Here is a 23,729-nt window from a genome sequence, read left to right on the forward strand (position 1 = left end):
GGAGGAAATAGATACTTTAGTTATTTAGCAATGCAGTAAATATTGAGCTGAGACCTCACTTTCGGATTTTGGCCTTCCACGCTCTAATCAGCAAAGAAACAGATTTTCAACAGAAGGACGCCCCATCTTGTCTCACAAGCACAGGATAGAATGAGATCAAGTTCATATGTGAATCTCATCTCCTGGACTGAGCTCCAGAAACTTTTTCTAATCAAGTATATCGTTATATGTGACCCCTTCATCCACACAATGAGTTGATGCAAGAACAGGCCTGAATATCTTTTCTACCTCGTCTAGGAAGTGCCCAAGAGCGGGTATCTTGCAAAGGTTGCTTGGTTCGTTAGATGTTCTCTCTGAGGGTTTGCCACGGAAGATTTCCATCGCTAGACGAATGAGCAGGGCTGTCAATTTCTACGCCTTGTCAGTGAAGATCACAGTTTGCAAATCCAAGTTTTAATAATGACTTTATGGTCTAGCTTTCTGTTGGTTTAGAGCTTGGAAATCTTGAAAGTCGCGTCGGCTGGCTGGATTCGTTTTGGTCAAGGACTGGGTGTTCTCCGCCGGGAGGACGTGAAAGAGACAATTCCTCGAAGCTGGACTGGTAAGAATGGCTCCCAGGAGTTTGGAACCCTCCGCCACTTTCGTCAGAAGGGCGAAAGTGGTACTTGAAAGGATATTAGTTGGTGTTACGAGTAATTGAATGCATTGAGTTGGTGTGCGGCTGAACATACTCTTTGAGCTGCCGGTAGATCTTGCATCTCGCGCGGTGGATCATGGGTTTGGCTATGCTCGTTAATGACTATTGAGTGGTGGGTGATGTGGTCAGATTGAAGTAAGAGAAAAGAAAAAGAGGGACAAAGAAGAACTCCAAACCATACTCTCGCGAATGATGATGATGATGAGCCGTATGTTCTCCGACCTATAATGAAATGATATTTAGACTGAAACGAGAGGGAGGATACTTTAGATATGAATATGGAGAAGCGAAGGAGAAGGAAAGATTATAAGGGAGAAATTCGGCAACTCTGGGGTAATATAAACCAGTACTTCAAGGAGCTGCTAGTGCACGCTTGGGAGATGAGACACGCAGACAACTCGTAGCACATCACTGCACAATACACGAAAGAACAAGCAAAGCCGAGTGGGGTTTTCGATCCATACTGCGAAACAGACGATCCCATAATTCACCAGTCTCAAGGCCTGTGGTTGGGCTGTTCCCCGAAACTGACGCCGGCAGGGATTCAGTCAGCCATCAGTTCTGACTGTAAGGTATGAGGGACTTGAGTGGACGCTATCCTTAGCTACTCCACGTATACTAGGTACTATATTGGCAGTGAGACACAGCTTCGCATAATGCAATTACTGCTTCGCGTACCCTGCTCTACCAAGTACTGTACCTCTTGTCTGCCTAGGGTAACAGGCATTCAAGCGCAGCGGGCGTCGCGGTAGCTGAGACTCCACTAACGGGCTGTTGCATTAACCCGGCCTTAAATTTAGGGCTACGCTAGACATACATTTAGTATATTTTTAGTACAAATAAGTCTATTTTTATGCCTGTTCCTGACGAAGGAGTTTGTGCTCAATTCGATCCATAAAAACCATCACCTTAGACCATATCAGGGTCCGTTCTTCTTAAAGACATGTGTAATTGTTTTTTTCCTTCCACCAGACACAATGTGAGTTTTCCGTTAGAGATGAAATCAAACCCGCAATTTGAAGGCATATTGTTTTACTCTTTGGAATCCCGCACCGAAGAGGCTCTGCAAAATGCTTAAAACCTTTAGGAATCTCAAATAACTCTATCAAGCACGGACGAACAGACTAAAGTAGCCAAGCGGGCTGCTCACTTTGACCCGCTCAGTACTGTCAAACACGAGGCCACTATCCTGTAGGACTTTTCACACACGATGTGGAAGATGACGAATTTCAAGAGGGCCTGGCCTGTGTCCTATCCTCCTTAACGTTGATCTTGTCGCTCTCTATCTTTTGGCCCTCGAGAGTCTCGGGAACCAGTGACTATGTTATGAGTATTGAAGACATAGCCATGTCAACACGTTTAGTGTGGACTGGAATTCGTCCGCTCTCGGCCGCCAAGACAGTGGTCTATGGAAAGCTATATGGTGATGTTGAACAGAAGTCCCTATGCCTATTGGTAACCCACGGGCTGTCGGGTGTTGGATCTAAGCCCTACACTCCAGAATATCTCCATAACGCCAGGGACTAATTTGCGGTAGAGCTTGTATCTTTATTAACCGCTGGACCACAGCTGGGCAAAGCCTGTTGTAGATTTTTATCCACTTGATAGCTCACGTAGGTATTTATACCAGTTGCCTGGATTACCAATGCTTGGACCGAGTAAAAGAGCGGCGATATTTAGTTGTGAGCCAACCTCCTCGAGGCGGCTCGAATGCCAAGATAAAGACGAGAAGGATCGCTCCGGAGGCACATTGAGATGTTTACCTAGGGCTATGCGATATACAATGTCCACGATTTGAAGTCCAGTACGGAAGCCTCAGAGAAGGTTGAATTGGATTCCCTTCGTGGTTGTTGGTTAGAGATATACGACTTGCACTATCTCTCATTTCACGATCATGCAAACAGGTGAACGCGTTGATTCAAACTTCAGTTCTCAGTGGCTCGGCGTCGGCGACTAAATCGGAGTATTGACACTAGAATACAAATGTTACTTTAGTCTCGGGCGAGAAACATGACTTAGTTCGTAGAACCAGCGATGAGGGTTGCCTCCTCTTCCAGCGTCGCCGTGTTCATCTTTCTCAATGTCTTAGCCCGTTTTATGTTCTGAAACCTTTTCCGGGCGCGCTTATCCTTGAGACACATGCCAACCAAGACAGCTATACATCCTGCAATGCAAGCACCAAAAAACGCTCCCACAATTATACCTTCGGTGCCGATTTCGTTGTGTTGCTCCATGCAGACCGTGACGCCAGAGCCAGGATGTATCTCGCACAATAGACCAGGAGCACATGTACTGGACGTCATCCTATTCGTAATACAAGAAGCACTCTCAGTATGACCGTCAGTGGTAATAGAGCAAACTATGCTGGTCTTGACAGTTGTACTGTAGCAGGAAGCACCAGGTTCCGTCGAAGTTACGGTACTGCTTGTGGTGAAACTCGAGCCGCTCGACATTTCGGTGGACGTAGACAGCACCGTCGACGATACCGAGGATTCTTGGGTAGATGTTCCCTTGGTAGTAGCCTCTTGTGCAGTTGATTTTGGTTCGTCTGTTGTTGTAACTTCGTTTTGCGTGGTTGTAGCCTCGTCTTCTGTCGTCGTTGCTTCGTCTTCTGTTATCGCATCTTTCGTATGAGTGGTCCCTCTCGTTTCGGATCTTCTCTCTGTAACTGTTCTTTCACTGCTGGTGGTTTCAATCGCGCCTTGCCGTCGAACCCATTGCCGCCAACGTTGCACTAGGTGTCCCCTTTCCCATGTCGCCTCGTCCCATTTTTGCGCCTGTTTTGAAGGAGCGAGTCCATATCTTATTGCACGTGGCGAATCATCTAGAGCGTCATCCGGCTGAACGACGTTCATTTCACGGCCTGCCACAAGCAATATAGACAAAAATAAAAATGCGATTGTAAAAAGATATCGCATAATGATACACGAATGTCCAAAACAGCGCAGATTGAACGCAAGCTGCAAAAGTTGAAGTTTTGTCGGCTAGAACATTCAGATGGCACTAGAAGTGTTATGCCATTCATAAGTACTGCTTCCTTTATTGCCAGATGGCACGCCTAGATAACATCTCGTATCGGTTGCCCTCAATTCACTTGTGGCTATGTTTGTTATGTTAAGTTACTATAAACAGCACCTCGGCCGCGCGTGGCCGGCCGAACTCGGCCTACCCTGCGAAGTGAAATATTTCATAACAGGATATATTTAGGCATAACACGGGGCCTGACAATTCACACCGATCCCGTGCACTCAAATATGCCCTGCGTATACGAATGTGTGTATCTAAATTACATAACGAAATAAGCGAATAGTCAATTAGATCTCATAGAATCATCGTTGTGGCTGAGATAGCTTAAAATAGGCGAGCTAATCATAGGTCTCTGAGCCAAGACTTAAAGCGCATTACAGGTAGTATTTACCCGTAGCTTCGCCACAACGGGAATAGCACCAGGGCTCTTACTGGTTCTCATATGAAGGCACTTTACCTAGCGCCGTTAGCACTGTTTCATGCCAAGATAATGGGGTTAGGCATGTCATTCAGGGGTCATGACCTAAGGCAACCTATCGCTGCCTCATCACTTAACGACTAAAGGCATACCTAGCGATGGGCGAATACATGGGCCATTGCGAGATCCTGAGGCATGTTCTAAACCGGAATGTGAACGCTACGGGATCGAACGACGTCGCTGATCCACTAGGCCGACCACACTGGAAAGATTTACTAGCGTACTTTGTAACCAAGTTATCTTAAAATATCTGGCGGTTCCTCATTCAACTAACGTTCCAAGTATTTTGTCACCTCTAGACGAGCTTGTGGGGTACAGATTACGCTGCCTACCGATGCAATCCTAAGATGGAAAACATCCTTTATGGAGATGTACTTCCAATTGGTTGACGCCCTGATCGTCACTGACTCCGTTGGTGCTTTAATTAGCGCAAGGCCTTTTCCATAGAGTTCCTCGGAGAGCTTTCTCTTCTGATCAAATGATGTCGATTCGTACATGAGTGATTGTCTTTCCTCGGCTTTCTCTTTTTCATAGTCCAACCCCTTGGTTCTCTTCATGAGCCAGACAAGAAGTATGAGTAATGGCCGCCGTAGGTTGAGGGGAACATTGAGTAATGACACTACTGGCCCTGATGATGAAGGGGTAAGGACGGGACATTGGCTCTCCTCGTTGAAGGCGACAGGTTCATGAGCTCCCACACGTCTAGAAGCTTGGGAGAGGCAATGAATGAAGAGGTGACATGCGATGGCTATTCTTATGTGCTCTTACTTGTATAGTAAAATGGAAGAGATGATATCAATACCTAGGCATTATCACACGGAATTTGATAAACTAGCTACTCACTCTTAGCCCCTCCTTAGTAATCTCTCATTCCCCCAAACCTTCTCGACTTTCCTTCAGGCAAGCCGTAGACTACAAAATCTTGATCTTATTCTTCTCCTTCCGGTCCGCCTTTCGTTTCCAAGATAAAGTCACGATCCTTCTGAATACGAAGCTTCCTCTAACAGCACACTTAGTTATACACCCGGCCTCACTTTCGACTCTGTCAGGATGTTGAATCAGGTTCTTTCGTCCGCTGGTGTATGCCTGGCGGCTTTAAATCTTGTTTCTGCCCTGACCTTTACCGACTGCAACCCGCTAAAAGAGGGTAAGTTTGCGATCCTGTCAGAAGCAAGTTGAAAGCCTAACCACAAAACGTTATCAAAGCTTGTCCTCCCAATCCAGCCTTTGGTAAAGGTGTAACTACCTGCAACTTTACAAATGGCGAATGTAGTGTCTTTAGAGGAAACTTGAACTCTACAATCAAGTATGACAAGAAGGGGGCCAAGTTCACCATCAAAGAAGACACCAACGCTCCTACTATCGCTACGGAAAAGTACATCTTTTTTGGTCGTGTCGATGTCGAGTTGCAGGCTGCTCCTGGACAAGGTATCGTGACGGCTATGGTGTTGCAGTCCGATACTCTCGATGAGGTAAGAGTTCTAGCGACTCCGAAACAGCTGCTTGTGACTTGCTGACGAGCTCTCAGATTGACTGGGAGTGGCTTGGCGGTGATACCACACAAGTGCAGTCCAACTACCTCTCCAAGGGTGACACGACCACCTACGACCGCGGAGATTTCCACAATGTTACCGAACCCCTGACGACATTTCACAAATACTCGATCGAATGGAACAAGAATGCGGTTCAATGGATTATCGACGGCAACGTTGTCCGCACCCTCAAAGCCGCTGAAGTCAAAGGTTTTCCACAGTCGCCCATGCAGATCAAGCTAGGCATTTGGTGCGCCGGCGGCAGTCAGACCGAGCAAGGGACAGTTGATTGGGCGGGAGGCCTGACTGACTTTTCCAAAGCTCCCTTTGATGCTTACTATAAGAGTGTCACCATTGTCGACTATGCGGGTGGCAATGGCCCTGCCCCCAAGAGTGTCAAAGAATACGTCTACGGCGACAACCGGGGCAGCGTGGACAGCATCAAGGTTAAGTATGGCTCCACCTTGGACGTGGAAGAGAAGAAGAATTCAGTCAAAAACAAGCCTGAACCCATTGGTACCGAAATAGAGACTGATGCACCTAGGGAGAAAGACGGTCAGAGCAATCCTACGATCTCCAAGCCCTATGGTGGTCTCGTCATTTTAAACTTTACTGCCACTCCAGTCGGGACCCCGGCTCCTGGCAAAACTGGCTCTTCCGGACAAGGCTTCAATGGCGATGTTCCTCAATCGGCGGCTTCTCGAGGTACCATTCAGGAAGGTTTGATTGCCGGAATCCTGTTTGTCATGTACTTAGCTGCATGAATGCATGCATTAAGTTTCTTAGATGATAGATATTAGCTGATCTTGGGTCTTTAGTTTCACTAAACATGATTTACTCTAGATGGACTAGTAACACGGAAAACTGAAAGAAAAGAGTGGCCAAGTGCCTGTTTCATAATAGGGCCAGTCATTTGTGAGCTATGGAGCTACTAGATAGATAGATGATTGTCGGATGACACAAGTTACTTACTAGCTATTCAAGATAGAAAAACCAGTATGATTTGGGTAAATTATATCATTTATCCGCCTCTTACTTTCATTCGTCTCGTCGCGAGCTAGTATAGCCTCGAAAACCTGCCTCGTTTTTGATGGTACCGTTTTTATGAATCGTTTCCGCTCCTTTGCAACCCCTGGATGTTTAGTTGCTATCTTGGCAATGCGCTATTAGAGTAGAGCTGTAAGACTATAGCGACCTTAAGAATCTTGCCTTGATCCTTGAGAAAACTCTCTTACTTCGATAACAAACCATCCCGAGTTTACCCTAGTAGTATACGTAGTAATGCACATGACTGCCAGCTTCTTTACGTGGAAAGTCACATTGCTTCGTATCTCTCAGTTGAAAGCTTTATGGATGATGGTTTGTATCCCACATCGGTTGCTCTGGGGCCCGGGCTGTCGGCCTTGGGTCCTATGAGTGTCTCGGAGGGGTGGTCTAAGTGGAGAAGGATGAGTGAAGTCATTTCGGACATTGACGTCCTCTGATCGGCCGAGCGCTGCCCCTGTGTTGGCCGAGCTCGCTTTGATAATTAGCTCAGTATAGAAGCATACGGACGTTTTAACCTCTCTCCCTAACAAAGCCCCGGGTGTGGATCTACCTTCATTCGCTACGCCTCGCGCGTCTTCAAAGAAGCTGCCTTCTGACTGGCTATATTGGATTGTGGGCACCTTAGATTTGGTTCTAATTTAGTATAGGTGGTCCCTTTGCCTTGTCTAGTTTGGTTATCTCCATGCATGATTCTGCGGAGCCAATGAATATACTCTGTGATGGGCTCTTGGATCCATAAGGCGTAGCGAATGAGATTGAGTCGATACGGGGAACCTGTTACTTGATTGATGTATGAGGCTCCTACCAGAGTTCCGTTTGAAGGAATTCTCACCCCCTCGTGCGGATAGCGTCAGAATTCATGGACTTGATCAACATAGCCAAATTCCTGTGACCTAAGCCCTTGACATTTCCTCGTCGCCCGGCCCTATGTGCGACTTGATTTGTATGTAATTAAGGGAATGAACGGGTGTACGGGTAACAAGGCACCTCTCTTCCCTAGTTAGCTACGATAAGCCGGTTCAATTCGACCATGTCTTTCGGCCCCTGTCTTCATGACTGTAAATTCCACTATTACCGTGGCTCTGAGCTTTCCTTACCTCATGAATACGAAGTTTGGCTATGTTTCTATAAATAAAAGGTTATCCACAAACTCGGACGAGTCTTGAGTCCGTCAGCCGAAGAACCAGACATAAATCCAACCATTGCCCATATGCCTCTGCTCCTTTAGACTTCCGTTCCTTCATTCCATTGTCAACTCATCAGTCTCTCCTTTTTAGATTCTCTTTCATATCTGCCTTCGGCTCAATCGTTTCCGAATTCTCAATCCTAACAACCACAAATAACCGTCATGTCCAAAACAAGCACTTCGACCGCTGCCTCTCAGACGGCCTGCGCCGACATCTACAACACGCCGAACCAAGATAACGTATGCGCTATGTTCCGTAAGGACAACCACACCGATATTATGCAAGCTTGCTGCGGTGAGGCCAAGATCATTAGCTATTCTGGCGACTGCGGTCTATACTGCGTTGCCCTCGACCAAACCATCGATCAGCTTTCTAAGTGTCTCTATGACCACGGTGCTCCTGACGAAAAAGGTGTCTGGTGCAGTGGAAATTCGAAGACCACCAAGACCAAGGATGCCAACATCCCCGCTACTGCTCGAGCCACCGTGATCTCGGACGATGATGAAAAGGACAAGGACAAGGGCGATGATAAAAGCACCAGCACTGGCACAGCCAGCTCTTCCAAATCAAGCGAGACTAGCAATGCTGCTGCTAATACCAGCCCTCAGTTTGTTACCACGACCCTGGGTCTTACCATCGGTGCCTTGGTCTTGTCTTCTATGGCTATTGGTGCTTTCGAGCTCTAAATACGAACTAGAAGTCTCTTCTATTATGGATATAACTGCACTGTTAATTACTCTGCAGTAATACAATGTTAATATATATCATTCGGGCTGTGTATAGCATGCAATGGGATAGTCATCATGTTATGTTCAAGTATATATACATCAATCTATACTTAAGTTAGTTCCGTATTTTACCTACTTGAGTGATTAGTCACTTGTAAGTAGTGGTTATAAGAATTATTTACAACCTAGTGCCTTAACCACTTTTATTGTATTTTCGTCTGACTTATAAAACTGCGTAGGCGATCCTAGGTAACTTGAGTAAGTAATAAAGTCCTGTATAAACAGAATAGCCTTAGAAATCACTTCTCTCGGCATCATTCTCGATGGTTAGAAACGGCATTTTAGGCATTGCCGCGCTTGTGTTTGCTTCAACGAAACATAAACTTAGCTTCTGATTCGTCGTCTATACTTAGCTAATGTCCTCAAGGCTTGTTATCAATGCTCGCTGCTTGTCACGCCAGCCTGACCGTTTGTAGTCCCTGCGCCCTCTATTTTGAGACTGAGCGGCGGTGCGAGGCGTAACGAATGCATTGCCGAGGAGGGTCAAAGTCTCATTTGATCAAGTGGGGTCTGCATCCCATCTTATCCCACTCGGCGGCACATTTTTCTTCCTGCGTCTCGCAGTAATTCAATCCTTTCTCGCCCAGCTTGCTTGATTATGGTCCGTGTCTTTTGAATTGAGCTTTAGTATTCTAGGCAGTGTGCCCGGCGGTTATTAGGAAGTAAATTTTGGAAGAATTGATCTTTCTGATTGGAGCGTGTTTTCCAGACACAAAACTCTATATCTTATCCGGAATAGGTTCTCTGCGCGATTGATACGTTCAATTGAGCTTTCTATCTTGGCCTATCATGCATGCCTAAAGGCCTCTTTGGGGTCTACCTGGCTGAGCGCGATAATTGCCATCTTGATGTGTAGTAAGACTGGGTATCATTCATGCAAGGACCTGCCAGGTAGGCGCTGAGATCTCAGGTGAAGACTATAATGAGTAAATTTGATTGTTTTAGAGGTTCCTGAAAGTCTCGGTTCGCAGGTGCAACTGCTCCATTTACCGTTTTGAGACTATCTTGTAGACCTAGAAAGCAAGGACGTTGCCGAGTTCTGGGTGGATGAAAAGCTTGCCCACCAAAGGTTAGCAAAGCACTACTTGCGTGCCATACATGGCGCTCTGCTTGAGAACATATATAGCCTGTCTTTCCCAAGTATATATCGAACTGCAGTGGACGTTGAGCAACTCGAGGAACGCATACCTGCAAAAGTTCAATATATGTGCATGTACTAGGTTCATCACCAGATCAAGGCCGACTTCGAGCCTGAGGGCAGCAACGACATAAACGATTTCCTGAACACATATTTTCTTCATTGGCTGAAGCGTTGAGCCTGCTTGGCAGGATATCAAAGAGCATTGCATTCATAGATGGGCTACAGAGCATAGCCGATGTAAGTCGTTCGCCTTTCACGAGCTAGACATCTGCTGACAGACATTATCAGCCGGAAAAGGGTGACGTCCAACAGTGGCCAGTTTCAAGGCTACAGTGGCTCCTCCACGATCGGAACGGAAATGGCCCCGAGACCCTCTGGGATGTGGTGCGACAATGCCGGAGTGGCACGGACTTTCGGCCGAAAACAGCCGAGCCTCATGCGCGAAGACAAATAGAAATATACGTCGGGGCCGAGGCCCATTACGGCCACAGAGAATACCACCAGCCGCTGACTCATTGGTGGGGTCCCGATTCAAGTTTGGGGATTGACGTGCGTATCTGATGGCCTCACAGGTAATTATCCGAGTAGCGTTCCTAGCTGCTCTATGTGACCTTCACGGACATATCGGCCGGTATGTGACTATTCACCGCCTGCAAAGGTCAAAGTAAGAGATAGAATTTACTAAACAGCTTCATATTCATTTAAACGGGATATGATACTCAACTTTTGTTCCTTTTCTCTTTTTTTAAAAACCGCGTAAACTTTCAGCGGATCTTAGCAAAGATCATGCAAAGCACTCTCCCAGCATCATGGTACCGTGAGCCTGGCTTCTACCAGCTCGAACGGCGTGCGATTTTTAGTAAATCATGGATTCTGATATCCCATTCCTGCCAGTTCAACGAGACTGGGAAATACGTTCGCTATGAAATGGCTGGCTACCCATTTTTTGTTATTCGAGATCGAGCCGGTAATATTAATGCTTTCCTTAACATTTGTCGCCACAGGGCATTCCCCATTGTCCACAAAGACTCAGGACAAGCATCAGTATTGTCATGCAAGTACCATGGTAGGGTTAAGTTTTCTGTGTTATGGGTTCCCCCTGCTAAGTTGTGATAGGATGGTCGTACAAGATGAACGGTGACTTGGCCAAGGCTCCACGGTTTGACAGCGTTCAAGAATTCGACAAAGACAGCTACAAATTGTATAAGGTACATACTCATATCGACAAGCTTGGCTTCGTCTGGGTCAACCTTGATGCTGCCGAGACACCAACCCACAGCTGGGAGGAGCAATTCGGCGGAGTGACTGAGCAGCCACGCCTGGCAAACTACGACTTGAACAACTATAAGTTTGACCACACTTGGTCGATGGAGGGCAAGTTCAACTGGAAGACTCTGATTGAGAATTACAACGAGGTTGGTGATAAAAGCTACGATATCCACATCAAGCCTGCTAATGTTACTCAAAAGTGTTACCATTGTCCCACTGCTCATCCAGGTCTCGCACCCTTTTTCAAGGGCAACAGGCAGATGGTATATGGCTGCCAGAAACACTGGATTGAGCACCTTGGTGGCAAAGGAGAGGAGAGATCAAGCTCTGTCAGTCCTACATTTGCGTTCCCAAATGCTTCCATCACTTTAACGTGAGGTTTCATTCTGTCTTTGAATCGTCTAAGTGTCAAGCTAATTTTCCTTAGTCCTATCTTGTTCTACATGATGTCTATCGTTCCAACCTCGGCTACCACCAGCTTGATGCGCTATGAGGTTTACCGAGCTAAGGACGCCACTGATAAAGCATTTAGAGAAAAGCTAGACTTCTTTGCTCAAGTTGAGGGAGAGGACAAGTGGCTTGCGAATGGAGCTCAGGGTAATCTGAACAGCGACACTTACACCACCGGCCCATTCCATCCAGAGGTTGAGGAAGGTGTGACTTTTGTCACCAGCTTAATCAAAGACGTTTTGCATCAACACGTGGACGAGGAAAAGAAGCGTGGCGATGAGTGGTGGCCTGCACGCAGGGCTTTAGTAAAGAAGACTTCTGAAGAGGATGAGGTATTCTGCCGCGGAGTTTGCCAAAACTCAACACTGAACGGCAACAGTGCGGGAGAGGAATTGGCTTGGTGATTGGAAATTTGAATGCTATGAAAATATTTGTTACTCAACTATGAATCGAATGCTCTCATTTGAAACCTTGCATACAGTTTAATCGACTTAGAAGACACTTGATGATTAGGAGAGCTAGGAATAATATTTCCTGCTATGTATAAATCACGATGTTAGTAGGGTCTGAGGCCGTAACCACGTAATAAATGTGTTATTTATCAGAGAAAATCTGCCCGAGAGCTTATCCTCGCTCGTTAATTTAGTTGTCGCTCATATCCGAGGATTATGTGCTAACAAATGGGAAGTTAGATGATGCTAAGACGCTACGTATTGCTCGGCGTGGTTAAATTCGATATACTCATATTCGGGAAGACCTTTGAGATGATTATCCTGACTATGAATGAAGCAACTCGCGCCGAATTGGAAGTAAAGAATACGATTCAAAAGAAGATACAGGAACTAGAACATCGATTGTAGGTTACTGGGCTCAGAATGTTCCAGATACCCAAGCCTGAGCTTACTCTCTACATGGATCACGCGATTCACAACAAAAGTAGTAGATAAGACACAGTTTTTCTTATGGTTATATAAGATTAACTATGACTTATCTTATTATCAATCTGGCTATGAGGGCTTATTAAAAATAATCTAATTATTTAATAAATTACTTTTTTAATACTCATTAGTAAGAAAATATTAACTTATACTTATAATAAAAGGTAAGATTACTTAACCTTTTATATTAATTACCTATATAATAGTAATCTATTTATAATTTCCAGCCTATATTAAGTTTTCTCTTTTATATTATTCTATGCCTATAATAACTATACTACTTATAATAATACATATTATAAAGCCAGTCATATTAAACTCAATTATAGAGTTTATCTAGTTAAATACTATGTTTTGCAATTACATTGTCTCTAAGCCTAAAGCTATTGCAAATAATATTCGGATCTTTATACTTAGCTCTCTGATAGTCCTATGTATGAAAGAGATATATCTTGAGGTCTTTATGTCACCTTGCGAAGTTGGAAGCCCAGCGCTTGCCTACGGGTGACGTGTCGCAGTCAAGAAGTAATCGGTTAGCTATTTATTCCATATGAAGCAGTCGCGGGGGAAATCCTCGCGAGTCTAGGTCGAAAATAAACCGAATTATGATTTGTTCCGATAGTTTGCGTGATTTTAGGATAGAACCACGCGTGGAGGATGCCCTTTTGCCCTCAACATCTGGGTTCGACATATTTGTTAGTTGAAAATTAATTGATTGAACTGGGAAGATGTAAATTGAGAAGTTCTTTGTTGCACCCACTTGTTTGTTGCTCTCGCTTATCATGCACGTGCATGATATTAAGTTTGCTTAAAAGGTAGAATGTTGGGTTAGCAATAATGAGTAGTACTAAAAGTGTTGAGTGTTAATTAAAGTACGCAGACAGCTTATCATCCCAGTTATTTGCACTAGCCATGAAGGTCATACGTACCCTGCAACGGTATGAAGGCACGAAAATGCAACCCCAATTTGTGTCGGCCGAGATTTCCAAGGGTTTCCCGCAATTAACTCTCTACTATATAGTCAGTAGAGTCATGAATTGTCAGATAGAAATTGCGACTGCCGCAAGGAGTTTGTTCCGTCTACGACATCTTTTCAATGACAGCCAAGAACTGAAGCACGGCACGGCATCCTGGTACTCGAATTTGGCCTGTCTTATGGGTGCCATGTACCTGGTGTTTATAGCACCATTCCAAGACATGACAGCTGAATGCGACCCCCTCGCCTTATCCTCTGCATTTACGGGATGAGTGCGGCGGCTTGGGTCTCATCACATCCAATTCAGATTTTGCCGTCTTTGTGCAGGATCTGCTGGAGGAGACGCCTGTGCTGCTCGAATGAGGCTCAGCTGCAACGATGTTCACGCGTCATTTTGGACCTGCTTCACCCCAATAGGGCTAATACCAAGGACTTCTCAAGGCTGCGACATAGCCCGTGTCTATTTTTATCTCAGCATGAAAGTAATGGGCCCATGATACCCGGGGAGATCCGAGTGGTCGGTCGCTTTCAAGCGACAGCCAATGTAGGCAGGCCTAAAACAGCCCGGGCTACAAAGGGTATAGATCGGCGCAAAAAAATCTTAACAGGGGCTTCTGAAACCCTGCGACGTGGATTCTCAAAGAAAATAGAACAGGGTCCGAACGTAAGCCTCGTATCGGTGCCGTGTTGGGTTCACATTGATGCAGATCACCAATTCTCAGCCCCCAAAGACCGCTTGGCTCAATGCCGCCAAAGTCCATGTGGATTTGGGCATTATGTCGTGTCCCTTCAACAAGGGGCCATCAACATCTCAAGTAACAGCCTGTTCTCACATTACACCCATACCTGCAAACGCACACACAGAGGATTACCATTGTACTCAAACAAAACGCCAAAACCCCCGTGAGCCTGAAGAAGGTCGTAACCGGGCTAAAAGTCGTCGGGGAAAAATAACGACGGCGTTGTTAGAAAAAAAAAAAAAAAAAAAAAAAACCGGCACATGATGGCATCTCTACATAACCCGCCTTCTCAGCCAACCACTTCCGACCAAGTAATGGCAGACAGTGACACGATTACATCTGCATGGAGCCTCGCCCGAGACGAGCAACAGCCACCGCAACAGCGACCTCAGCGAGATAAACAGCCAAAGACACCCAAGCGAGTTTGTACAGCATGTCGCCGTCGCAAAGTCGGCTGTGATAAGAAGCAGCCGTGCCAGAACTGCAAAAAGGCGGGCAATGATTGCGTCTACCCTCCGAGTAATGATGCCAATGCGCACCAGATGATCCGCGACGAGCGATTACTTGAGCAGCTCAACCGCTTAGAGCCAATGTTCAAAACGTTAGCCAGCTACGCCGATCGGGGCATGTTGCCTGCTGTAGTAGGTTCAATGCTACCAGAGGCTGCCAACAACAATCATTGCTCGCCAACTCCTCCCACTCCTCAACATTCAGCCGGCTCTGGTAGCGCAAGAGATCGGCCGGTATATCGCCCTGTAGGCACCCAGCAGACTGCAACACAACAGACTCCAAGTCCTCTGGGTCAGCACTCACAACCACAAGGTTCCGAATTGACCGGCGGCGAGGGACAGTCTAAGTCTAGCAAGGGCAAAGGGACCCCAGGTTCGGCTTGGTCGTCGCTGGGGACATCCACCGGTAAGCTGGTCAAGGACGACGGTCGACATCGATACGTGAGCGGGACGTTTTGGGAGTCTCTGCATAATGAGGTAAGAAGCCGATTGTGTATTTTTGACAATTCATGGTTTTGATTCATCTGCTTAGGGTGATATGAACGGGATGACAACAGGTGATAATGAGGACGAAGACGACGACGACGACGACGACGACGACGACGAGTGCGACGATGATCCGCCACGACCCAGCCTCGGCTCGCTACAATACGCCCTCATCTTCAACAACAACTTCCAGCAAAGAGCATCAGATTCTATCCATCCACCCCATTCGCACAGACTTCAGGCTTGGAAGCTATTCAAAGAAAACGTACACCCTCTTGCTACCATTTTGCACGTACCTTCAGTGGAACCTTTAGTCCTCCAGGCGATGCAGAACACACAGAACCTTGCGCCTCGTATCGAGGGTCTCTTGTTCGTTATATATTTTGGTGCCGTCAACAGCCTTAGCCCAGATGACTGCGAATTACAGTTCGGGTCACCGCAATCTGCTCTGCTGGTAGGGTTCAGGCGGGGCGTAGACAGTGCTCTCGTGCGCTCAAGGATGATGGAGACGGACGACATGCTCATACTGCAGACGTTCGTCGTTTACTTAGTGATCTTGCGATCGGTCGACCCTACATACTCTTGGAACATGACCGGTCTAGCCGTTCGACTCGCCCAGGCTCTTGGAATGCACCGTGACGGAAGGCTTCTGAACCTCAGCCCGTTTGATGCCGAAATGCGGCGCCGGCTTTGGTGGGGTATATGTATTCTGGATACTCCCGCTTCAGAGGAATATTCGGGCTCGACTGGTGTGTGAGTAAACAGTCTCTACCTCCCTTGATCCAAGAATGTGCCATTCTCACCAATTTCTAGCTTAGAGCTCAGTAGCTTCGATTCCAGGCCCCCTCTCAACGTCAACGATTCCGATCTGCATCCAGATATGACGGATGATCCAGCCGAGTCTCAAGACTTGACGGACATGTCCTTCACTGTTGCTCGATGCTGGGCCTCAAATGTCTGGCGAACCATGATTGATACGCGCAGAGCCGATCCAGATAGCGAAAAAAGCTTCCAGTTGATGACATTGGCAGAGAGGCAGAGCTGGGTCGACAGAAAGTCGCAGGAGATTAGTGGCCGATTTTCTGGTGACACAAACTCGAGGAAGTCGCTTCACCTAGTAAGTAGACTACCCCCTTAGCCAACCTATCTTTACTGATATCTTCCTCCTAGTTGTTGAGTTCCTTCACCGGTACCATCATCAAAAATCTTCGCTTCTTAGCTCTTAACCCACTCGAGCCTGGATCCCAATTAGACGATGACCAAAGAAAACGAGTCCTACAGGATGCAATCGAATGTATGACACATTCATACCGACTACGTACTGATTCTCTCGTAGCACACTGGTCGTGGTTGACAAAAGGTTACCATGAGTGGCATGCATTCGCTATCATATTATCAGAGCTATCCAACCGACCGTTGGTCAGAGATGCCACCAAGGCATGGCAGGTGATAGAACAAAGTGCTGTACTGCGCTGGGATTCATCAACGCGACACCGAAAGGTGCATCAGTGGCGGTCGGTAATGAGAGGTATTGACAAGGCTAGAAGACGCCGGAAGAAAGAGTTGGGGCGTCGTAAATCTGCCAATACGACCCCGTCTTCAACCCTTCCACTTGAAACGGGCCCAGCAATACAGCAAGGGCTGTCGGACCATCCACAGGCACATCAGAGTGACTTCCCTTCACTGGAAAATGCCTTGAATCACGAGTTTCAAGTATCCATGAGCCAAGCGGATGAATTTATGGGATCTCTGTTAAGCCCTGTTGATCAGTGCAATTTCAGTGGTGACGATGGGCAACTGTATTATCTTTGACAAAAGCCAAGCTACGATAGAGTAGATCAAACTTTAAACGCATCAAAAAAGACTGCAGCAGACATCTTGACTATATAATAACCCCGTGTACTGAGTTCTGATGCCGGTTCAACCCGCTAGATCCGAGGCTTCGGACTACGTCGGTCTGGTGCTCGGGCTCGTTAAGAGACTGACGGGTTTCTGATGGACACGTCGGGTACAGATAGAACGGTACGTCAAGGTCAGCGGCCGCCCCGAAGACAGGTCAGAATCGGAGGTCAACGTAGTTAGTACAATCAATATGGGCTCTGCCAGTGCTCCGACTAACCCGAGTCCCGGACACAGCGCCGAAGTTTGGTAGTTGTCGCGTCGGGCTCGCACACTGGAAAGATAGCAAACCCGGCCAGACGAACTGGACAGAGTTATACCAATCTAGCCAGCTCATTATTTGTAAGCAACCCGAGCCAAGAGCAGGGGATTGATTGATCAAGGCTGCCAACAACAACAGCGTGTGTATTTCGAGGTTGATACTGAATGAAACTTTTCACTTACTTGCATCGTTTTCATAGGCTTCATACGTCAAAACTAAATCGAATGTCTTGAACGTGGGTGAGGCCGAATGGATTGGCTGCTCCTCGTTACGGCAGCTCTGAGCGAGGCGGGAAATTCGGCCGAGACCCCGAGACTAACTATACCCGTATCTATATCCCCGCGCAATGTCCGTATCAGCGCTACTTGGCTGGGCTCTTCGGACCTTTTTATCCAGTCGTTCTCGGCAATATCAAAATCAAGTTTGGATCTGGGCTAAGTTGTAGACATCATAAAAGAGTGTGTACTATACTTGAATTCAAATCAAATCAAGACGATAAGCAGTTCAGACCCTCAATCGACAGGATTCCCAAACGTACTAGGATACGATGCCCGCTAACAAGAAGCTGAAAGTTATTGTAGTTGGCGCCGGCTTTGGTGGGCTGGCAGCAGCTATTGAACTGGCAGACCGTGGTTTCGAGGTTACTGTTCTTGAGAAGTACCCAGATTCCTCCAGCCAAGGTGGTAAGTTAAAATTTGAAACTAAAATAATCGTCTTCGCCTAGAGACTCGCTAAGAAGGCTGTCCCTCTCACAGACATTCTCGACTTCTTCCCTAATGCTGGTTGCATCATCCACCGCTGGGATGATGGCAAGGTCGGACAAGAAATTCACGACACCGGTTGCAGTCTCATCCAAACCATGGAACTCTGTAAATATGACGGCAAGCTCATCACCAACGTGCCCTGGGCGAGAGACAATGTGGAGCATAATCTTACCTACGCTGGCCACCGAGGTAAGATTCACTCCATCATCCTCAGTTACGCCAAAACACTGGTTCAGGACATCAGGATCGGCGTAGCAGTCACAGATTATCTCGAAGAAGAAGATAGAGCTGGCGTCTTGATCTCCACCGGCGAGACCCTCTGGGCTGACTGTGTCATTGCCGCTGATGGTCCAAGGTCAATCGCACGAGAGAAGGTACTCAAACTCGATGATCAGGCTAAGGACGGTAATAAAAGTGGCTGGTCTGTGTTTAGAAGCTTCTTCAAGACCAATGAGACTATGCTTAAGCATCCGGGGCTGAAGGATCTGTACCACAAGGACAGAGATGTTCTGCGAGTTTGGATGTACGACAACTTGACCCTTTTGGCTGTTGTTTGGAATCAGGGCAAAGACATTGCCTGGGTATTGATCCATCCAGTAAGGTACCCGGCTTGAGTCTCTGGACGGCTAGGCTAATACTGTGTGTCGTAGGATGACAAAGAGTCAAGCGAATCCTGGTCAAATGTTGCTGAGAGAGAGCATGTGGCCAAATGGATGAAGGTTTTCACGGCCGAAGACGCCCAAGCCTTGTTTGAAGTGACCCCAGTGGGGAAGACGATTGACTTCAAGCTCGTTTACCGACCGACAATAGACAATTGGGTAAGTCAGGGGGGCCGAACCATTCTCATCGGAGATGCAGCCCATGCAAACCTGCCTACAGCTGGCCAAGGAGCATCACAGGCATTGGAAGATGCCGTAACTGTAGCTCAATGCATGGAAATGTCTGGCGGAGATGTGAAGCTAGGTTTGGAGGCGGCGCAGAGGATCCGTTATCATCGATCTAACGCCGTCCACAAGAACGGGCAGACCCAAAGAGACGCCTTCTATAAGATTCCCTGGGATGATATCGAGGCAGCACCTGAGGAGTGGGCAAATAAGAGATTTCGCAAACTCAAGCCTTGGGATCCTCTGCAGTTCGCCAAAGAGCAGTTTCCCAAGGTGGCTGAGGATATCAAGAATGGGGTGAAAGGGCATTTAGATGACGTGGCTGTTCTCCCTCCTAAGGGTGGATATTGGTGAAGGACGAACTTTCTATCAAAACTCATTTCTGGTCTACTTGTTAGCTGCTTATATGTTCCAAATCAGGCAAAGATTCTGTGTCGTTGTGAATATTGCATTGTGTTAAACGTCCTGTATACAAGTATTTCTTGGCATTTGAGCACGTCATCCGGCTAGACGACTTAACTTGCTCTTTCTTATGCCGATTCAACGTCCTGCTTCTCAATGAAGCAGACCTCGGAAGGTAAAAAGGGAGCAGGTTCTGATCCACGTCAAACTTGACTACTCATGGGCGAGACATCGTATTTTCTCACCTTGTTGTGCAGGAAGAGTTTACGTAAGTACGCCTCCCCAGAAGCTGACATATCGAAAACCCATAGATGTGATAAAATTGACGTATGACGTCGAATTTCTAATTTTGTTCTCTGTTTGCATGAGTAGCGGACGGTAGTTGACCGCAATAATATCGACACCCCTTTCATCTATCTCGGTATACAATTGAGCTTGAACTAACCAAGTATGCGGGATTCCGCTGCAGGAATGAATTGACGTGGGTTGAGATACTGCTCGGCCGACATGGCCGCTAGCCTCGGAATATTCGGGAACTGGCACCGCCTGCTGGTGGAGTCCAGGGCGCTGTGTAGTAAGGTAGGGTACGGAGCCTAGTTGAGGAACCTGCGAGCGGCAAATATACTTTTTTTTCTGTCAGTTCCGTTGCGGCAGACTGGGATTTGTGTGATGTGCCTTATGATAAGCTGCAAAGAATGAAGTAAAGTAATAAGTAAGTTCATAAACAAGACTTCTTGAGACCTCAGATAGCGAACAAATCCGGATTGGTTGTAGCTTTAGTGTCGAAAGTCGATTCAATAATAAGACTAATAAAATATCTGCCACCAAAGACTCAGAGACGCAAAGAAGAGACGCTGGGTAAGTCGAAACACGACGAGATCTAACCAAAACTTTCTCGTTACCAGTAGAGATATGGCCTAACCCTGTCCAATTTAATCTGCATTATTAATTGAGTTGCGTCCACATCCGATGAGTCAACTCTACATTTGTTCGACTCGTTTGTTTTGGAACTCTGCCTTCACGATTAGTAATTACCAAGTGCGTCTTACTAACCGTTAAATATTGCAAGTTATTTAAACTAAGAAAACCAAGATCTAGCTCTAGGGTAAGACAATTGATAGTGAAACGCTAATCTTGTGTTACATAAGCATGTTTCCCCTAAGATTTGGCCTAGGAATTTCATTCACTTCAACTCTCTTTAGACCCCTAAGATGCCTCCAATCCAACTCAGACTCCCTAAGCCAATTCACCGAAAATGCCGAGATGAACTGAATCGGTGTTGACGTAATGACACATTTCCCCTGCAAGGACTTAGGATCAATGCCGGTCTGCCGCCCTGCTTTCCTTTCCTGTTTGGATCCACAAACGAAACCGAGATTCGGATTGAGCCCCGGGTTTCAATTCCTGCTAGCTTGCATATCGTTCGGGCGTGGAGACATCCATGTTTTGTTATTGCACCCTGACAAGTCGACCTGGAGATATGGCTGGGTGCTGCATCTACATCTCAGGGTCTGGCTACAAACACTTCACCTACAAATACGGCCTCTCTCCATGCGTTTTATTAAAGTGGTAAAACAAATACTTCTCATCTGTCCAAGATTCCAAGACAGTATTGAATTCATCAAGATTCTTCCATCATCATGGCTTCCACAACTCGAGGCCCTATTCTCTCTCATATCCTCATCCTCCTTGTTGCTATGCTTAACCTGTGCATTTTGTCCTACGATGCAAGCATGATCAACAACTTGAACAAAGTCAAACCGTACTATGACTGTTTGTCCACCAGCCTGGACTCGGTCTTTCTTGCTAACAACCTGGGTCAGATTTCAACCTCAATAGCGACATTGTCGGTCTCAACGGCGCTATTATTAGTGCTGGATGCATTGTTGGCGGCCCGCTTGTTGGCCCTATCGTTGATCGCTGGGGACGGAAAGCCGGCCTGCTGATGGGCTCAGTATGTATCCTCTTGGGAGTTGCATTGCAGGCATCTGCGGGTGGAGGTATGCTGAATCGTCGTCAATTATCAGTCCATCAGTCAATGCTAACAGTCGTCATTATTAGTTCCACAGCTCATCGTCGGTCGCTTCATCATCGGTGTCGCTACTCTGGTAAACGGTTCTATCGCACCCATGTGGGTGATGGAGTTGGCTTCACCAAAGTACAGATCTGCGCTATCAAACTCCGTCGTTACGTCCGTACCATTTACCTCGTTTCTTGTATCGTGCATGACTCTAGGAATACATAATGCGAAGTCCGACTGGGCATGGAGAGGAATCATGTTTGTGAGTAAATTCAGAACTTCAAGAACTCTCTTCTAAGGCATGGAAAATAGGGAGAAGCAATCCCATCGATTATCAGTCTCTGCCTCTTGCCATTTGTTGACGAAAGCCCACGATGGCTGTTAGCCAAGTGTCGCAAAAATGAGGTAATAGCTAATCCTCCCTGTAGCTACCTGTCTGCTAACCCTCAAGGCCACCGAGATCCTCGCTCGGCTACATTCGAACGGCAATCATGAACATCCCGTGATTGTGGCAGAGATACAGGAGATTCTCGGTGCTTTGGAGCAAGAGAAAAAGACCAACGGAGGTTGGAAAGAGCTAATATGGCCCGGTATGGCTAAACCCTCTTTTATTCTCTGTGATTTCTCTAATAGTGATAATAGTCCCCAACTTGAAGAGGTTCAGCATCTCTGTCCTGGTGAATATATTTTACCAAATCTTAGGAGGAAACATGATCCTGTAAGCTCGAGGAGGTTTAGTACCTGGACACTTTCACCAACATTAACACCTGCAGGTATTTCTCTTCCTCTATAATAGGAAACCTCCGAATCGAGAACCCTGCAACTGTCATCAAGATCAACATGGGACTGTTGTTATTCAAAACCCTCTGCAGCGTGGGTGGCGTATTTATTATCGACTGGATCGGGGTTCGCAAGCCTCTTAGTAAGTCTCGAGATCTTGACTCATGGTGGTATGAGACTAAAAGACTTCGCAGTCGCTGGCACGTCCGCCATCGTGGCTCTTTTCGGTCTTCTCGCCGGTTTATCATACCTTGCCGATATCCATCCTGATATCCCCGGATATGCTATCAGCGCTCTGATTGTTGTAGCATTGTTCCTCCTAGCGGTCTCTACCAGCTGGTCAGTTCCTTGTAATCTTGTAGGCGATTCTGGATCATACTAATAGTACTGTAGGATGCTTCTTGCCTATACATACCCTATTGAGGTCCTCAAATACTCTCAACGAGCCAAGGGTGTAGTAGTTGCTCAGGCTATCGGTTATGCTTTCAGTTTCCTGAACCTCTATACTGCGCCAGTGGCTATCGAGAAGATTGCTTGGCGATACTACGCAATTAATGGCGGGTGGGACCTCGGAATATTGCTCATTGTAGTATTGATGTTTGTTGAGACCAAAGGCAGGACTCTAGAGGAGATGGATGAACTATTTGAAGGCGTGGGTTATAATGATGGTATGACGATTGGGCAAAACACTGTTGCTAGACTGGAACAGGAGGAAAGTGCTGGCACTGGAAGCATTAATAAGAGCCGTTCTACGACCTCCGTTGATACAGACTAAGTAGCCAGGACTTATTACTATAGAAACTACTTTAAGTCCTATTGAATACACTGTAGCTCTTAGGTACAGTAAGGAACTCATCGTTAGACTCCCTGCAGTGTACTTCTATTTACTAACGCACTTGAACCAGTGGATGTGATTGACTTGATAGGTCTGAGACTGAGGACAAGTTATTAACTCTTTATCGACAAAAGCTGATTGTATTACATTGTTTCTATGTCTGCTAATTCTCAAGATAATTTCCTTATTGTTTTCAATACGTTTCTTGATAGGCGTGAGGCTCTGTAGGCCGACCGGGTGAACATGCCTGCCTCGGCTATTTCATTTGACATAGGGATCCTATCCTGTGAATTAGGCGTGCCGCTCACGAGGCCACGGCGAGTTCATGGGGATGCAGGATTATCCCTGCCCCGCCAGAGGCAGAGCAAGGACACCTCTAGAATGAAGTAATTGAATGAGTAGTATTACGTACTGCGTTCTTGGTTCTAAAAAAGCAGCTACCTAGTCGGCGCGAGTATTGATCTGATATGTCCATTAGCTAAAGAAGTGCGGCGTGTATTGTATATTCGCTCTATAGATCTCATCAGGGACCTAAGATAGCCAGTGTTTGTAATTAATATGTAACCTTGACGTTAAGCTATTAATCTATTGATGCTTTTCTGATATCACACTATTTAA

The 23,729-nt window shown here is 46.5% G+C and overlaps 7 protein-coding genes across 7 annotated transcripts; 6 read left to right on the forward strand and 1 right to left on the reverse strand.

Moving 5' to 3' along the window:
* Nucleotides 1–2,712: 2,712 nt before the first annotated feature.
* FOBCDRAFT_316382 (uncharacterized protein) lies at nucleotides 2,713–3,552 on the reverse strand (the record flags this gene model as incomplete). The annotated part of the gene is made up of 1 exon (XM_054703550.1): nucleotides 2,713–3,552. One exon carries the CDS (start codon nucleotides 3,550–3,552, stop codon nucleotides 2,713–2,715), a length of 840 nt encoding a protein of 279 aa, XP_054559525.1.
* A 1,700-nt stretch (nucleotides 3,553–5,252) lies between these two features.
* On the forward strand, nucleotides 5,253–6,498 carry FOBCDRAFT_237442 (concanavalin A-like lectin/glucanase domain-containing protein; the record flags this gene model as incomplete). Its single annotated transcript, XM_059610144.1, has 3 exons — nucleotides 5,253–5,349; nucleotides 5,487–5,674; nucleotides 5,731–6,498. 3 exons carry the CDS (start codon nucleotides 5,253–5,255, stop codon nucleotides 6,496–6,498), a joined length of 1,053 nt encoding a protein of 350 aa, XP_059464293.1.
* A 1,472-nt stretch (nucleotides 6,499–7,970) lies between these two features.
* Nucleotides 7,971–8,763, forward strand: FOBCDRAFT_216459 (uncharacterized protein). The gene has a single exon (XM_031175008.3). The coding sequence runs from the start codon at nucleotides 8,130–8,132 to the stop codon at nucleotides 8,652–8,654; it is 525 nt and encodes a 174-aa protein (XP_031051793.2). The 5' UTR covers nucleotides 7,971–8,129; the 3' UTR covers nucleotides 8,655–8,763.
* A 1,920-nt stretch (nucleotides 8,764–10,683) lies between these two features.
* On the forward strand, nucleotides 10,684–12,020 carry FOBCDRAFT_128334 (Rieske [2Fe-2S] iron-sulfur domain-containing protein; the record flags this gene model as incomplete). Its single annotated transcript, XM_059607836.1, has 4 exons — nucleotides 10,684–10,963; nucleotides 11,014–11,312; nucleotides 11,367–11,539; nucleotides 11,594–12,020. The coding sequence occupies 4 exons, from the start codon at nucleotides 10,684–10,686 to the stop codon at nucleotides 12,018–12,020; spliced, it is 1,179 nt and encodes a 392-aa protein (XP_059464294.1).
* Nucleotides 12,021–14,499: 2,479 nt separating this feature from the next.
* Nucleotides 14,500–17,499, forward strand: FOBCDRAFT_216466 (uncharacterized protein). The gene is made up of 4 exons (XM_059609447.1): nucleotides 14,500–15,256; nucleotides 15,312–16,018; nucleotides 16,079–16,382; nucleotides 16,436–17,499. Exons 1-4 carry the CDS (start codon nucleotides 14,531–14,533, stop codon nucleotides 17,075–17,077), a joined length of 2,379 nt encoding a protein of 792 aa, XP_059464295.1. The 5' UTR covers nucleotides 14,500–14,530; the 3' UTR covers nucleotides 17,078–17,499.
* A 474-nt stretch (nucleotides 17,500–17,973) lies between these two features.
* On the forward strand, nucleotides 17,974–19,428 carry FOBCDRAFT_177853 (uncharacterized protein; the record flags this gene model as incomplete). The annotated part of the gene is made up of 3 exons (XM_031175012.2): nucleotides 17,974–18,109; nucleotides 18,182–18,786; nucleotides 18,841–19,428. 3 exons carry the CDS (start codon nucleotides 17,974–17,976, stop codon nucleotides 19,426–19,428), a joined length of 1,329 nt encoding a protein of 442 aa, XP_031051797.2.
* Nucleotides 19,429–21,062: 1,634 nt separating this feature from the next.
* FOBCDRAFT_257822 (major facilitator superfamily domain-containing protein) lies at nucleotides 21,063–23,051 on the forward strand (the record flags this gene model as incomplete). The annotated part of the gene is made up of 8 exons (XM_059611209.1): nucleotides 21,063–21,249; nucleotides 21,300–21,430; nucleotides 21,546–21,758; nucleotides 21,948–22,086; nucleotides 22,139–22,214; nucleotides 22,270–22,418; nucleotides 22,471–22,615; nucleotides 22,670–23,051. Exons 1-8 carry the CDS (start codon nucleotides 21,117–21,119, stop codon nucleotides 23,049–23,051), a joined length of 1,368 nt encoding a protein of 455 aa, XP_059464296.1. The 5' UTR covers nucleotides 21,063–21,116.
* Between the last annotated feature and the right edge of the window lie 678 nt (nucleotides 23,052–23,729).

The sequence above is a fragment of the Fusarium oxysporum genome, chromosome II (genome assembly GCF_013085055.1).
Source record: "Fusarium oxysporum Fo47 chromosome II, complete sequence".
NCBI classification, from domain to species: Eukaryota; Fungi; Ascomycota; class Sordariomycetes; order Hypocreales; family Nectriaceae; genus Fusarium; species Fusarium oxysporum.

Coding starts and splice junctions, on each gene's coding strand:
- FOBCDRAFT_216459 (XM_031175008.3), top strand. CDS start 8,130: ATGTCCAAAACAAGCACTTCGACCGCTGCCTCTCAGACGGCCTGCGCC.
- FOBCDRAFT_216466 (XM_059609447.1), top strand. CDS start 14,531: ATGATGGCATCTCTACATAACCCGCCTTCTCAGCCAACCACTTCCGAC. Junction 15,257..15,311: donor GGGAGTCTCTGCATAATGAG/GTAAGAAGCCGA, acceptor TCATCTGCTTAG/GGTGATATGAACGGGATGAC. Junction 16,383..16,435: donor CGAGGAAGTCGCTTCACCTA/GTAAGTAGACTA, acceptor TCTTCCTCCTAG/TTGTTGAGTTCCTTCACCGG.